Source organism: Rhamphochromis sp. 'chilingali' (genome assembly GCF_963969265.1).
Source record: "Rhamphochromis sp. 'chilingali' genome assembly, chromosome: 10".
Classification (NCBI taxonomy): domain Eukaryota; kingdom Metazoa; phylum Chordata; class Actinopteri; order Cichliformes; family Cichlidae; genus Rhamphochromis; species Rhamphochromis sp. 'chilingali'.
The window spans coordinates 7,936,462-7,952,184 of record NC_137937.1 but is presented as its reverse complement, the minus strand read 5'-3'; the positions used below and the strand labels follow the sequence as shown (position 1 = coordinate 7,952,184).

General features: G+C 41.3%; 1 protein-coding gene across 3 annotated transcripts in view; it reads right to left on the bottom strand.

Annotated features, from left to right (window-relative positions):
* ppp3cca (protein phosphatase 3, catalytic subunit, gamma isozyme, a) overlaps window positions 1–15,336 on the bottom strand; it is a 33,378-nt gene extending 18,042 nt beyond the window's left edge. The window contains exons 1-3 of one of the 3 annotated variants that reach the window (XM_080894219.1): window positions 14,516–15,336; window positions 8,916–9,113; window positions 6,567–6,691 (exon numbers count right to left, since the gene is read on the bottom strand). In XM_080894219.1, coding sequence (XP_080750345.1) covers window positions 6,567–6,691; window positions 8,916–9,113; window positions 14,516–14,576 — 384 coding nt within the window. In that variant the 5' untranslated portion in view covers window positions 14,577–15,336. The remainder of the gene's footprint in view (window positions 1–6,566; window positions 6,692–8,915; window positions 9,114–14,515) is intronic. The other 2 variants (XM_080894221.1, XM_080894220.1) reach the window with 2 other exon arrangements.
* Window positions 15,337–15,723: the final 387 nt, after the last annotated feature.

Sequence of the window (15,723 nt, the reverse complement as noted above, 5' to 3'; positions counted from 1 at the left end):
CTCAACCTTTGACCACTTTTGATCACAAGGTAGTTGCACAGGCCGCATGGTGGGAGACAACCTGTCTGCAAACAATCACAGACTAACTACAAACACTCTCAGACAGATTGGTGAAGGTTTCCAAATAACTGCTGCTTAATTTATAAACACAATGTGTCTCACTGCAACGCAAGGCTCAAACAGACTGGTTGCCATCTGGTTATATTCCTATATAAAAGTAAGGTATGAGTGCTTATGTCATTTTGCAGTTAAATTCCTGTCCTGTAGAAACTGCTACAACTGCTATTTGCTTTCTGCCACATGAAGCTCCAAACACACATTAACCATCATACGCCAAACAACAGTTTGTTTTTCCCTTTGCTAACCAAATATTAGAAGCAGTGGGATGGGTTTCGTGTGACTACATTACTGGTTCTAATTTTAAAAGAACAGAACAGCATTTACAATCCAAATCCAAACATGCTTTCTCTTCAGTTCATGCACTGTTCAATAGCTGCTGCTTGACACTCTCAACATGCTTTTTTAACATGTGCAAACCATGGCCCGCTATCGATGCAACGAGATGCCAAGGTAACCAGAGCCTGCAGGTGTGTGTTCACGCAATGTCGAAATAAGGTGGTGGTGGTGGTGGGTGCACCCATCTCATCTTATACACATTGATCACTGAGAGGAATATCAGACTGTGAAGTGCAGGTAAATGTGTTGAGGGGGCTGTCGGTGTGACTTGCTCTCTCTTATGTGCGGAGGCGTAGGAAAGGACATGGCTCTGAGTGGCTTGAAGCTGACATGGGTTTTAATGAGAGCTCTCTGCACTCTTTCAGCCAGCTACTCACGAGCGGGGAAAAGAAGACAAAAAAAGGGGCATGGAGCTTTGTGTGGCAGACATGAACACTGGCTACCTTCACCTCATCTCCCACAAACACACACACACACACACTCTCTCTTCAGCCTGTGCATGGTTTATGTAGGGGTGGAGCTGGGGCTTGGACGGTTTGTCCAAAGAAACACTTGCTTGGATCAAAGAGAATTCACTAAGTGAATAAAGAAATACACAGAATAAAACAGGTTGTGCACACACAATGAATTTAGACTTTGGCAAATTGCTGGCCTGCAGTGGTAACGCACTGCTTCAAGAGGCTGCGGTGACTCTTTATGTTACCTAGGTAACCACATCCTGATATCCATTTTCCTATATCTGCCTTATGCATTACTGAAGTGGCCTAAAAAAACACTAGCCCTGCTAGTGAGATCAAATGGCTGCAAATCTATAGATTTTACACTTCAGTGCCGTTTCATGGTGACTTTAGGCTGCTTCCTCTCATGTGTAGAAACAATGACACATTTCAGAGATCTTAATCACTATTTTAACAAATCAATAGCTGCCAATTAATGATTATTTTATATTTGTAATAATCTACCTCAATCAAAAGTCTTTAAGAGAAAAAAAACCAGACCATCTAATCTCAAATTTTTGAGAAAAATCATCAGAATTTAGAAGGTGAAATTGGAAGTTCTTTTTTTTTTTTTAATTCACTTAAATTATTAATTTATTAAAAAAGAAAAAAAAACTGTTTTACCTTAGAATGACTGACTGATCCACTGTTTTAGCTCTAGACGAATTAAGAAAAATGCAATTACGAAGTTGCTCAACTCAATTTTTTCTAACAAAGGGGACAACTTCTGGGATTAAAAAAAAATGAACCCATCAACTAACAGAAACTGCAATTTCTCTACTGACCCTTTGAGGCTGTCTGTAAAAATCAAGTGAATTTTCATAGACTTAATATACATAAACAGACAATTTAAAAGCATATTTTCAGTCTTGTATATAAGAAAAATGGTTTTGGCAACTGTCTTATTTGGACCATATGGATCAGAGTCCAAACTGGTGAGTTCACAGCAACTGTGTCCATCTTTTATCTTTGAATTCAACTCGATGCAAAGCTTCTACTACTAGCTTTGTATGATTCCCAGTCTAAAATAACGCTTGTTTATCTCATCCTTGGTGAAGCCCCCTAGTTATTCCGCTGTCCCTCTTCTTCTAACTTTAACCCAGCTTTCTTTTGATTGGCTGTCACTTATAAACAGAAAGCTTGAACAGCAGATGGGTGGCGCTTCTGAGTTGTGTGCCTGGGATGACCATAATAGTGATAGTGTCCCTCATGGACATAGAGCCAAGATTACAAACACTGCCTGAAACTGAGCATTCAGAGCAGTCTGAAGCCTGAGTTTTCAGCTCACACAGATTACTTGTACATACACTGACTACATTTAATCTTTTGCTCATGTGCTCATGAGCATCATCATCGAAACAGTATATAAAAATACAGCAAACAATAACAAAAACCAAATTGTGCTATTCCTGTATGTGTGCTCCAAAGCTAATCCAGTGTCTGGTACTGTTAAAAAACTATCCTGGCAGCTTATTGGATTGGTTTCCCCTCAGCAGCATTTTTAATTATATCCTAATAATTGCCTGGCTGCATATTATGTGTGTATCCCATTACTTTTAATTAGTTGCTGCATGTTAGTTGTGGACTACTTTGTGACCCCAGCCAGCCACAGTAGGTTGTGGAGTTTTAGAACCACAAGAAGCATACCCAAACAAATCAAGCTGATTCTTAAGAGATGCCACTGTTTCTAGAAAAATGTGGTGAAAAAATATAAGCGTCTTTAGTAAAAACAAATCTATCTTCATCATCAAGAGCCTTTCATTCCCTTTGCTACTTCTCTGCCCTTTTTTCATCTGTGACATTTCACCCACCTCAGGCAATAACCCAGGGCCATCAAAAGACCCCAGAGGAGGCTCAAAATGTTAGCATACGTCCTAGTTGACTCTTACATAGCTTTCATTTTCTGCTTTTTCTCCACAAATATTCAAAATACTTGAAGACATGAATCAGGACTGCACAAGCCCTTTAGGAAAAACAAAAAACCCCACTCATATCCATCATGTATCTACTATCAAAAGGTGCAGCGATGTCTGAAAGGCTCCCTTCAAGCACTTATGGACCAGCTTTGGGCCCCAAACAGTCACTATTTCTAGGCTCTTTTCTGTTATATAACATAACTTTTACAATTACTATGTTCTTAAGTTGTCAAATATACAAGACGCCGGGAAGAAGGAGGAAACTTAGACTCCAAAAGCCGGTCCTAGCAGGTCTGGGGCTAAGGATAGAAGTCGTCAACAACTGAAATGTCAAAATGTTATTTATATTTAAAACATCAATACTTTAGATGCTCTACGAGGACTCGTGCTCCACAGGGTGCTTAATTCAGACCAAGAAAAGTACTTACAGGAACAATCTGAAATGTGTGCTACAAGGAACCCACTGTTAATACACTAACTCATACTGAGTCTGAGTAAGTAACAGTGAAGCTTGAAATTCACACTACTCCCACAAGGTATCCATATTTTATTTATTTGGGGTTTTTTTTACAAATCTGGCTCTCAAGGCTATTTCACTGCCATCTGGCATAATTTCTCCCTAGTTTTTGTTACCAGCATGAGTGCTGACATACAATATTGTGCAAAAGTCTTGAGTCACCCCTCGTTTCTTAATAATGTGCTAGGAAAATGGCAAACAGCAATACAATTCACAGAAATATGTGCAAACATACATGGAAATAAAGCATATAAGACAAATGGAATATGTACAAAAAGGACATTCAAAGCTCTTCTTTGGACGCTGTCTGCCTTTTGTTTTGTTTTCTGTCAAATTTTCACGCTGTTTTAATAATGTCAAGGTCTGGGGAGGCCAATCCATGACTGACAGTGTGTTTTATGCTTTTACAGCAAGGACAGTGCTGTAAAAGGATCACTGGGATCACTGACATGCTCAAAGAAAGAAGCCGTTTCCGTCAATTCTGACAAGATTAATTCAGTTCTTGTGGCATACCTCAGCCTTTTCTCCACATTTTCCTTAAGAATTTCTTCCTCACATACATTCTTCCACTGAGACCATTTCTAATGAGGCTTCAGTAAACAGTAGATGGACCAACTGAAGGGCCACATGCATCTCTCAGATCAGCTGTTCATCTGCTATAGATAGTTTTAGGTCTGCCCCTTCTTGTTTCATTCTCCATGTTAGGGCAGGGCAATATGGCCAAAAATATTTATCAAAATATATATTAAAAAATTTACGATAACGATATAACTGACGATAATTGATGTGAGACAAAATACTTTAAAACTCCGCAACTTTATTAGTGCAAAAAAACCCATCAATGTATTTTCACTTAAACAAGCAGCTGTTTTTTTTTATGGTTCGAGGTCAGTAAGCACAACCAGAATTCATACATAAGGCGCACCGGATTATAAGGGGCACTGTCAATTTTTCAGAAAATAAAAGGATTTTAAGAGCGACTTATTTTCCGAAAAACACTGTAATAACAACGGCCCGCTTGCATGCTCTACCAAAAGTTGTGCCAAACCAGTTCCACACCACTGACGTTGCACCATTTTTACAAACCAATTCTGATTAATCAGTTTCATTCAACGATCCGCCTTCACCCTTCTCATTCTCCGTCGCCCCCATGCTTTTTCTGCCATGTGCGTATGAAAACAAAGGCACTGCGCATGCACGTTTTACCCATATTCTATTGCGATATTTTATTTTCTTATAGTTGCCTAACATTATACCGGTATTACCGTGAACAGTATGATATGTCCCAGCCCTACTCCATGTGTCTAGTTCCCTCAAATGCACACCACGATGACACCTGCCAGGTTTCAGGCTCTTTTGGAACCACCTTCAGTGATAAATTGTCTCTTATGTGTAGACATAACACTGAGTCATCCCCTCAGTTAGATGCTTTTCTTATGCTTGATTCATATGCCACTGTTTAGTGGCTTCAAAACAAAACAAAAAAAAAACCCCTCACACATTCCCCTGAAAATGGTCAGATTCAACAACTGGACTGAAAATAAGCGAAAAAGCAGCCAATGTCTTAAAAAAAAAAAAAAAACACTTTTAAAGACCTTCAGAGAGCCTGGAGAATGATTGCTCATGACAAATTTAAAGGCTACAAGAAAGTCTGGCTCCTTGGGACCAACACATAAATAAATGCTTGTTTTTTTGTAATGTACACAAACCATTCCAAATGTGTGATTTATGTTTTACTTTAAATGGTAAATGGTAAATGGCCTGTATTTATATAGCGCTTTTCTAGTCCCTAAGGACCCCAAAGCGCTTTACATATCCAGTCATCCACCCATTCACACACACATTCACACACTGGTGATGGCAAGCTACATTGTAGCCACAGCCACCCTGGGGCGCACTGACAGAGGCGAGGCTGCCGGACACTGGCGCCACCGGGCCCTCTGACCACCACCAGTAGGCAACGGGTGAAGTGTCTTGCCCAAGGACACAACGACCGAGACTGTCCAAGCCGGGGCTCGAACCGGCAACCTTCCGATTACAAGGCGAACTCCTAACTCTTGAGCCACGATCGCCTTTAAACCAGCTCACCATTATAACTGCAATAAATTCAAACGCACTACAGGCACAGCCCTCCAGCCAGAGATCTTGAGAGTCGCACTGCAGCTTTCTGCTCCACTCCTCTGTCTTATTTTTAACTGTTCTAATCAGCATGTAGAAAAGTGTGCCCTTTGGAGGTGTCACTGAAATAAAAGTTAGGGCACAAAAACCCATTTGGTCAAGGAGCACTGCAGTAGTACTCACATTTTAGCAGCCTTTCTCACCATGAGCAACCATCTGAATCAAAGTGGCACTGAAACACACTCAAGTCCAAATGCTTTTCATTACATCAGCTCTAGCCCTTTCAATGTGACTTGCAGCCAGTGGTCTTACTACAACATCATATACACTTAGAATACAAGCAGCAGTATAAGAAGCCACCAAAACATAACTAAACTAGATTTGACTTTCTGACAGTAACACTTGTATCCAAATTGGATATAAAGACAGCTTTTTTTCTTAAACATACAAGACATACAGTTAGAATACATCAAAACATATCACACTGTTAGATAAACAATAGTAACTGATTACATTAGCATTTTTCCCAATCCATTTATTTCCCACAAAAGAATGAGCCTGCCTAGCATTTATTAACAGCCCAGCTTAAATATCTGAAACGCTTTACTCAAAGTCGCCAGATCTGAAATCAGTCAGAAAAATGAGGAACAACCCTTCTAAAAAAAAAAAAAAAACTACAAAGAAAAACCAAAACATTGTTATAAGTCTGATTATTTCTTTAAATTCATAAATTAAATCTCACTACTTAAGCTAAATGCTTTCAAATTGCTATTTTTTTGTTATTGTAAAGGACTTCTTAATCCTTAAAATTGAAACATTTAAATGCAAAAAAACATGAAAATATAAAAATTTGGAAGATAAAGAAATAACCTTTTAACACTGACACATGCCAAGATAACTGCAGATAATTTTCAAGCGTTATCTGTGAACCAAACCTATACAGCATGTTCATACAGTGTTTACTGATACCAGAGTGAAAAATATTCAAAAGAGGAAATAAATGTTTCATTATTATTAAAGTAAAAATAAAAATGACTCAAATATACTAACACAACTACTCACCTCAATACTGAAGTACCCTCGATCTACGTAGTCACCAAGGAAAAGATAGCGCGTGTTACTCGGTGAACCTCCGACTTCAAACAACTTCATAAGGTCAAAGAACTGTCCGTGTACATCTCCACATACTGCCAAAGACAGACAAACACGTTGCTCTTAATTTCTCAGTTACATATTATAGCCATATTACTTATTCTGGATATAGATGCTGCTCTTATGAAAGTAATGGCCATAAATGCAAATAGTTCAAATAGTTCTCCTAAAAGATTTTATCCTACTTGTTGTTTTGATGATGATGGTGGACAGAAAAGTCAAAAATGACCTTTACGTGTTTGGGACCAGACGATGTGGCCCACATCTACTTTAAACCATTTACTGACTCCTTGTGGCTTTTCACCAGTATACTTCTGGCAGGCTGCCACTGCTGCACCCACCAGGCTTAACAACTCTTCTGATGAAAACTCTGCTATGATCAGTGATAGTATATCTGTGACCTGTAATCCTGGAAAACATGGATTCCATAGAAATAGAATCACAGGGAGAAGGCGATCACTCAGATAAAGTAGGTATTGCTTCACTCTGAAGCTGAGAAGGGTCACTGCACTCTCCTTTTATGACACCAGCCAATGGGTTTTCTTGTTATTCCTTATCTAGTGTGACTATAGGATGCATGCTTGGTAGTCTGTGTGGTCACAGGTGTGAAAGCATGTAGATATCCACGTGGAACCTGGAACCAGGTCAACTTAGGTCAATAGCGGACGGTGAAACTAAGGTTACCAGTGGGCTCAAACCATGCTAATGTGACATCACGACTTCTGACGTGTAGGATGGTTTAATGTTGTTTCAGATATGCATGCCCGCAAGCAGGTCGGTCTTTCCATCTATTTCATATTATTGTAGGACTATAAATAATCCAGACGGCACAGGGGCGAGAAGCTGGAAAAATAAAAACCTACGTTCGCTTCATTTCCAGTTACTAAAGCTGTGCTTTTCCCTGAGTACAGACACGCACCTTTTAGATGAGGTGAGTGCATACTTAAGCATACAGATAGATGGTTACTCAGCTGTGCTGCTCTCACAGTTTCAGAGCAGTGACCAGTGCGTAAGCTATACTGTGACTTGACAAAGCCGTAGAATCCCCTCAATGAATGGAAATATATACATAGAAGGGTTATAGACACTGCAACAGATTATTAAAGATTGAGTATACTGCACGCTAAATTTTAAGCTAAGTTGTAAATGCTGATGTTTGCTTGGCACGCAAAAGGTCGCTGGTTCAACTCCAGCTGGACACACAAGGCCCTTTGGGGTTGCGTCAGAAAAGGCATCTGAGGTAAAGCTCAAAACAAGCATGTGGAGCTACCTGCTGTAGTGACCACTTGTGACAAGGGAGCAGATAAAAGTCACTTCCTTTATCATAACAATACAGACTGTGGCGGTACCTTTCTAACCTTTTCAACCATTGTAGAGGTGGAGGGGGGAATTCTTTTTAAGTTGAAATTTTTTTTATTATTCACTGTCACTGAAGTCACTACTTCTGAATTATGCAGTAAATGAAAGCCACTTATCTGTGGGTTCAATGAGAACGAAACAGTAGCACAGCCAGGACTTTGTACAAATACTTCCTGCGTATTTAAAGAACAACTGACCAAGCAATACTTCTCATATCTCTTTACCTAGGACTACTCAGCTATACAAACTATATGAGCTGAATGAGCTATTCTAATCAATCACATAAACGTGCAAAGCCATATTTATCATGCTTGTCATCCCCTCCCCCAGAGTTTAGCTTTAGTAGTTTTAACAGGGTTTTGCTTCCTGAGGTTGAAAAACAAAACAGAGTATGATAGGGTCAGCTAAGGAGCTGACACTTGTCAAAGCCTGACTGACAGCCTGCGAGGCCCTCTGATCTGGTGAAAGAGTGAGGCGTCAGCCATAGAACATAAACAAGCCTGCAGTGGAATAATGCTGAAGCATCACCGAAGCAGACTTTAAACATCTGCTCAGATGTCTTCAAATAGCTTGTTTATTCTACATCCACCTGCTTTACACTACTTGACAGTGATAGTCTGTTGAACTGTGCTCTTTACTGTATGTCAAAGTTCAAAGTCAGTTACAGAGGAGCAGCACAATTTCTTAAATGGATCTAATGTAGGGTACAGCACATGTGGGTGGGCAATATTATCGAGAGTCCGAACAGTAGACCTCCAGCTCAAGGGTAATGTGCATTTTTGTTAGATTATCCTGGAAACAGATCTGAAAAAATATGCAAGTAATACTTAAATAATGATTTCCAAATTCACTAAACACATGACACAGTCCTCCTTAAGCTCCTAATATCGAGCATCTCACCTGTAATAGGTGCCTCCACCTCCAGCATGCACTTCTCTTGACGGAGGATGTTGGCGCCGTCATTGATGATCTTGAGAGCCACGTCCTCTTCCACGCGGCCCTCCTTGACGAGGTGGTTGCGTAGCAGCTCAGCATTGGGCTTGCCATCTTCATACAGCTCTTTTATAGTCAGCTTATGTTGTGGAGGGTATGGCACAGCTGTTGATTAACAAAAACAAAAAAATCATTATGATAGTCATATTTGAGCTTAGGTTGGCAGCTGCATGACAACTGAAGGGGAGCAATGCCGTCACAGGGGAGTGAGACAATCTGTGCCAAAATTCAAACTTCTGCCTGGATTCATGACTCAGACAATTTAGAAAAATTCAAGCATGATGATGCTCATTATTTATCAATTATTATATTTGCTTGTTCTTAGCCATCCAAGATGACATCATTATGGTTCACCAATAAACATCAACAAATCCTCGATCATTCGAGAAAAACCTTCCATGGTAGGGGTGGGACCAAATCTCGATATTGTCACGGGATGTGGGGTTTCCTCCTGAATTATGATAAAAAGCTAAAAAGCTGTCAAAGTCAAGCTTATAAGGGCATCGACAGTAACTAAGTTGCTGGCAACATATTCATTTGTGTTTATATAACGAATGCTGCCAAAATTGCTGCATTAAGATTATTGGCCCAGTTCATCTAAAAATCTGAAAATGTGTTCGCCTAAACATCAAAAAAAAAAAAATCACTGCATCCTTAAGATGAAGTGCATTTGTGGAATTTTTACACTGATAGTGCGCATTAATTAGCATTAAGGGCGTAACCAGTGTGAAGCAAAGCAATCTGTAATGGTGTAATCTGGTTCCACTACAGCACCAGCACAGAGCTGCTAATGTCCACTTCAGACATACTAGTCTGGTAGTAATGTTGCAATATTCAAAGATTGTCCAGAAAATCAAGTGAAGTGGAAATAGATCATGATAAGAAGTTTGTTTGGATTTCTTGGTAATGATCAAGATTCCAGTCAAAAATCATTTTTCCCTTTTTTGGTTTTTAATCTCTAAGTTTTTCTTTTCCAAAGAAAAACTCCAGCATGATGCAAAGTCTGAAGGCCTGATTCTCCAGAAGAAACCACCATCACCAATTAAGGATAAACTGATTTTCACCATTTGTGAGCAGCCGCAGATTATGATTCAATCTTATTTTTATATGGAGAGAAAAAAAGGAGACGGCTTGGAGAAAAAAGAAATCATAGGACTTATTTACTATATTTGCAAAACACCAAAAATACTCTCAATGTTCATTATTGCATTCAATTAATTATTAATTACAATAGAATAGAATAGCCCTTTATTGTAATTGTACATGTACAACAAAATTGCGGGTGCACCAAACTAACTATGCCAGAATAGAATATAACTATGACTAAGTATGACTAAATAACAAACAGGAAAATATGGATAAACAAGAGCAATATATACAAAAACAATAGAAAGGCACACATTAGAGAACAAGTTGCAAAGTGAAAAGAGCAGACTTGATCTCAATAGAGTCCGTGTGTGAGTGACCTGAGTGATGAGAGTTACTGGTGAGTGGGCAGGGTGGGGTGGGGTGTGGGGGGCAGTGTTTTTTAACAGTCCGAATGGCCCAGGGGAAGAAGCTGTTTGTGAGTCTGGAGGCGTGGGACTGATCAGATGGGCAGCGTATCAAACAGCTGGTGTGCGTTAGTTCTGTTGATGTAGTTTCATAGCAGTTTTATTAGAGTTTTCACCATTTCAATAATATAGAAACAAATACAATAACGCTACCCTGATTAGTACTTGGTGACAGCGGGGAGGAAAACCTCCCTTTGAAAAGGAAGAATGCATCAGAAGAATAAGACTGTGTGGTCCCAGCAGTCCACCCTTGGATCAAAATGTTAATTTAGAAGTAGTATTGATACATAAGGACAGATTACCCCAGAAGTAACACAAAAGAAAAAAGCAGTAAAGAAAAAAAAACAACCCAAAAACATTATGGATCTCAGCCTGCATTCACTTCAGCTGAAGTCATGAGGTGTGACATTTTCCTTGACTGAGCCAAGACGAAGTTACTTGCACAGAAGCAGCGACGCATACACCTACATGATGACTCCATGTAAGAGACAAACAACAAGAAGCCCTGCACCTCACTTAACCCCCCCAGCCGCACCCTCCCTCCCCCCATAAGCTGCTCCACACCACCTACACAATCCTTTTACCATCATCACTAAAGGTCAGTGCTTTTGAGGCTGAGACCTGAAAGCATCACGATCAAAACACAATTAAGTGAGTAACAAGTAAACCTGGAAAATGTATCACAGAGGCAGTGTGACAGCAATGCAGTTGGGGCATTAGCTTACCGTGTATGGAAAACAACACGTTTTAGTAATCACGGAAGCAATATTTAATCTAGCTCTCTGACAAGAGACTATAATGCAGGGAATTATATCAAAATTGCATAACTGTTTTAAAACAGTGTCCACGGTGTAGATTAGTGCTCCAACACTGGCATCATGGGTTCATAAAGCTGCAGGAGCAGATAGCTGCCGACTAATCTGCGCTAGCTCAACACAATAGTAGAGGGAGATCCAAGCTCTCACTGCCTGGGTCTGAGAGGTAAAACGGATTATGCCTGGTACGCCCAACAACAGACCAAGCGAACACAAATGCATTATGCCACCAATTAATTATGGTGTAAAGCCACCGTCTGTATGGCATGCAAAAAGAGGTGAGCCGATCTGGGATCGTGCTGATGATAGGACCCTTCTTTTAAACCCATCCCTCACAGGAATCGTGGAAGGAGACAAACACCGATATCAGCTAAGTGGTGCAGGCGGCAATGATCACAGAAAGGAGAGAGAGAGGGATTCTGAGAATACTGTCACACCTACACACAGTAAATCAAACTGCAAGCTGAAGAGAGAAAAAAAAAAAAAAGGGATTCAGACTTAAGTGTGAGTGTTTTTACTAATCAGTGATGTGGTGCCTGGGGTTGCCAAATGTATTTGTCACTCAGGCTCATGCCATGAGTCTAGACTAAGAGTTTAGAGGCAGATCTGCAGATTGTTTTTTTTTCCCCCACAAGGAAATAAGTGCCGTGTTTTTATTGCTGGTGCAATAAAGCAAGGGAATAAGTCACAAGATGTTATTTGGGCGACAAACTACTGCCTGGCCTGTAGTGGAAAAGCTCCGACTTGACTAGCCTGTGTTGAGGACAAGCTGTCATGCACTGGCTAGTGTGGTATAAATAAACAGTAAGTGCTCCCAAGCATACAAGGCACGGCCGCAAAGAGAGCTGTAAGCTGAGGTACGAGCCTTAAGAACAGATTAGGTAAAGCCTCTATTAGCAAGGGCTTCGAGATTCAGGGGCTGTTTACTTAAAAGCTTTGTCACACTGGAAGAAGGTTCCTGTACGGACAAAGCCGGCCCTGTTTAAGAAAAAAAAAAAATCATAAAGATACAGAATGGGCATGACATAACCTGACTGTTAAACATTTCAGGCAATAGCAGCGCTGACCACATTTACAAGCAATTGCCTGGAGGCTAGCTGGTAATCCCCCCCATTCCCCTCACATGCTGGACAATAACTTTTCTCAGTGCCAGTGGAGTGAACAAGCCATGCAGCTCAACAGGAAAGAGCCTGCTGTCCTCCAGTAATGATAATAATAGCAGTAATAATAAATTCTGGGGTTGATTTGCCTGCACGATCAAGACTGGAGCTATCTGTTCAAACACAGATACAAATGAACCTCTGGCTGCCAGTAAACACACACACGCTAACACACACACTTACACTCTCCACTTCGTGGTGAGGGGGGGGAAGCGAAGCAGCCCGCTCATTTACCCAGTGAAGAAAAATGTTTTGTTAAAAATAATAAGCTAATAATATAACATTAAGCTGCCACCGCCCTGAGAGTGGCTTCTTATTAGAGGCTGCCTGGCCTAATTAGCATTAATGTTTGATGAACTCTTCAAAACTACACACACACAGACGCAGGGCCGCTACTGCACCGCATCAACACCCACAGCCTGGCAGGACAACAAACGACTCAAGAAACAAAGACGCGACTATCTGCAATCCTGCCCACTGAGGATAATGTTTTGGACAGTGATATGAGCCGGCGTCTCGAATATGTTCGCTATTGTTTCAAAATCCACACAATGGGAGAGGATTGAATTACAAAGATGCGGCTGGGCAGAGATGAATGGAGTGCACTGTGGCTGCATGAATTGTCAAGTCCACTTCAGATTGCTCTAATTATCAGTGAATGCATTACCCTTCACGAGCTAAACAGGCACAGCCTGGGTTTTTAATTTCCCGTCTCAGTCACTCGATCAAGTGGGGTGGTAGTTGCATCCGCTGCCCCTGTGGCCTGTCTGATTTTATTTTAGGTGCAGGGTCAGATTTATCACGGAGCAATAATCGAGTTCGATACGCATCAAAAGTGACACGAATCTTTACGAAGGGCCAAATCTCAACTTCACTGAGGGTCTTGCGGCATCGCTCAGCTGTCAGACCCGACTGAGGGACGAAATACCAGGTCAAAGGAAGTTAATTGAGCTTAACTGCTGACTTACACAACCAGAGGAGCATTAGTCTCAACAGGTCTATCAGTTAAGCCCTCTTACAGTCACAGGTTAGACGGTAGACTCAAACCCATTGTTTTTGTTACTTAAAATCTGCACTAATAAGAAACCGAGCCTCACTTCAATCTACAGTCCTTCTCTCCTCCCTGTCACTGTGATGCTCTCTCTCTCTCCACCATGTGGCTGGCCATGTTGGGAACATCACTGGGGAGATTCTTTCCACAATTAACTCACTCTCTCCCTTCTGGCTCACACTTCAGCATTCCAGTCCCCTGGCAGGACACTCTACTAGTGCCCTTGCAGACAGCGATGGAGGCTGCTTTGGCATTAAGAAGCAAGCGGTGGTGGTTACAGGGGTGGGGTTAGACTCTCTTTCTTTGGGGGGCTACCTCAGACTTTGCTATGCCTCAGCCATCATACAGGAGACACAACAGATGTTCGCCCAGTCTGTCCAATGAGCCTGGACGATGTAAGCGTGAAGGAATCCGTCTTGTTGTCGAGCTCCACTGGTAACCTGAGCAGACCTCGGGTATTCCCAAGAGAAGGCCTCATGATTTTAGAGTTCATTCATTTGAAATATCAAGGTGACCGGAGAGGACGGCTTCTCGGCTTTGATTTGTGCCAAGCTGCGATCACTGGCATAGGTACCAGTGGCCAAGTGTGAAAATAATACTTTTATGAAATCATGATCTTGACCTGATTCAGGTTCATCCACAGATATCTGAGCATCCCCCTGATAAAACTGAAAGGCTTATGAGACTGCAATAGTACACATTAGTATTCACACACGTACTGATGATAAGGTGAGACTTTAAGTGTATATGTCGCTTTATAAAGCGTGACTTGTGTGACCAGGTATAACCATTAAGTGCAACTCTGTCATGCAACAGCCCGAGTGTGTTTAAACAAAGTTTCTTCAAACGCTACAGGTGGTTTTCTGTACCAAACGTTAGCTTCCAGTCAAATCATGCATGATGCGCTGGTACTGTGAGAGACTCTCACCTTTTACGAGCCGTTCCGTTGTGGACTGTTTCTCCGGCTTGTCTTTATCCTTTCCTGACATGTTTCCACTGAACGCTAATGTGTCGGGGCTTAAATCTCGAACACTTCTCAGCCCGCTAGTCTCAGGACCAGCTAGCACCCAAGTCTGGCCGTCACCTCCGTCTTGACTTTCGGCTGGGGGGGTGGGGGTTCAGAGGCACTACTACTTTTATGTTCGCCCTCCCTAACGAACTGTGCAGACTAGAGAACGACAGAGGTCCAGCTTTTGTTGTGGTTTGACTAGCTAATAACGTAGCTAGCTCGCAGAAACATTAACACTAGCGAATAACTATAGCACAAAGTAGGAATTTTGACACTGTCGTAGAAATACAATTAACGCAAACACTGACAAGCGCTTGATGGTCTATATTTGTCAAGTGCAGCAAATAATACCCGGTTGTTACCCAGAGGGAGGCTGCCGTTAGCAGCTAATCCGATTTAGTTACTCTTTTTCAGCTAGTTAGCCAGCTAACATCTTAACGTATTGGCAAGTCGGCGGACAGGCAAAGACAGCAGCGGAAGACTGGCGTTTCATCTTCAGTGTGCGGGGCGCTCGTTGAAGGAAACAGTGACAGCAGCACGCGAATCGCGATTATTCTGAATGCATAAAGAGCGCAAGTCCTCCCGAGATGCAGACAGCGTCTTGACAGAGTATCCTCCTCCACCTCCTCCTCCTCCTCGGATTAAACTCTAATCTGACAGTGAGTGAGGAGCAGCGGCGGGTTTCCTACAACATGGTGGAGCCCATATGACGTGACTATGGAAACGCAACACGTGATTTAAGGGTGCGTTCAAAACGACAAACCCACTTCTTCGTATTGTTCTGTTTTTTTAAAGTAACCCGCAGTTTGCTTGGTTGCTACATATAAGCGAATGGAGATACTGCCACCAAATACCACGCCAGCTAATAACGAGTTACTATGTCAACCGTGACAATGTCTCCCTCTGGCGTTCTCCTTTGGATTGTCATTTTACTAACTGTCAATGAACGCTTCCTGTTTTATTGATTTCCAAGTTAACTAATGCAAAGTTCGATCGTATAACTGGGAAACTGGTCTTAGCTGATACTTTAGAATGTGTGATCTTATATAGAAAATTTATATATAAGAAAGGGTTTAGAATCTATAGGAAGACTTAAACATGTGAATGGTTGTTATTAAAATTTCCGA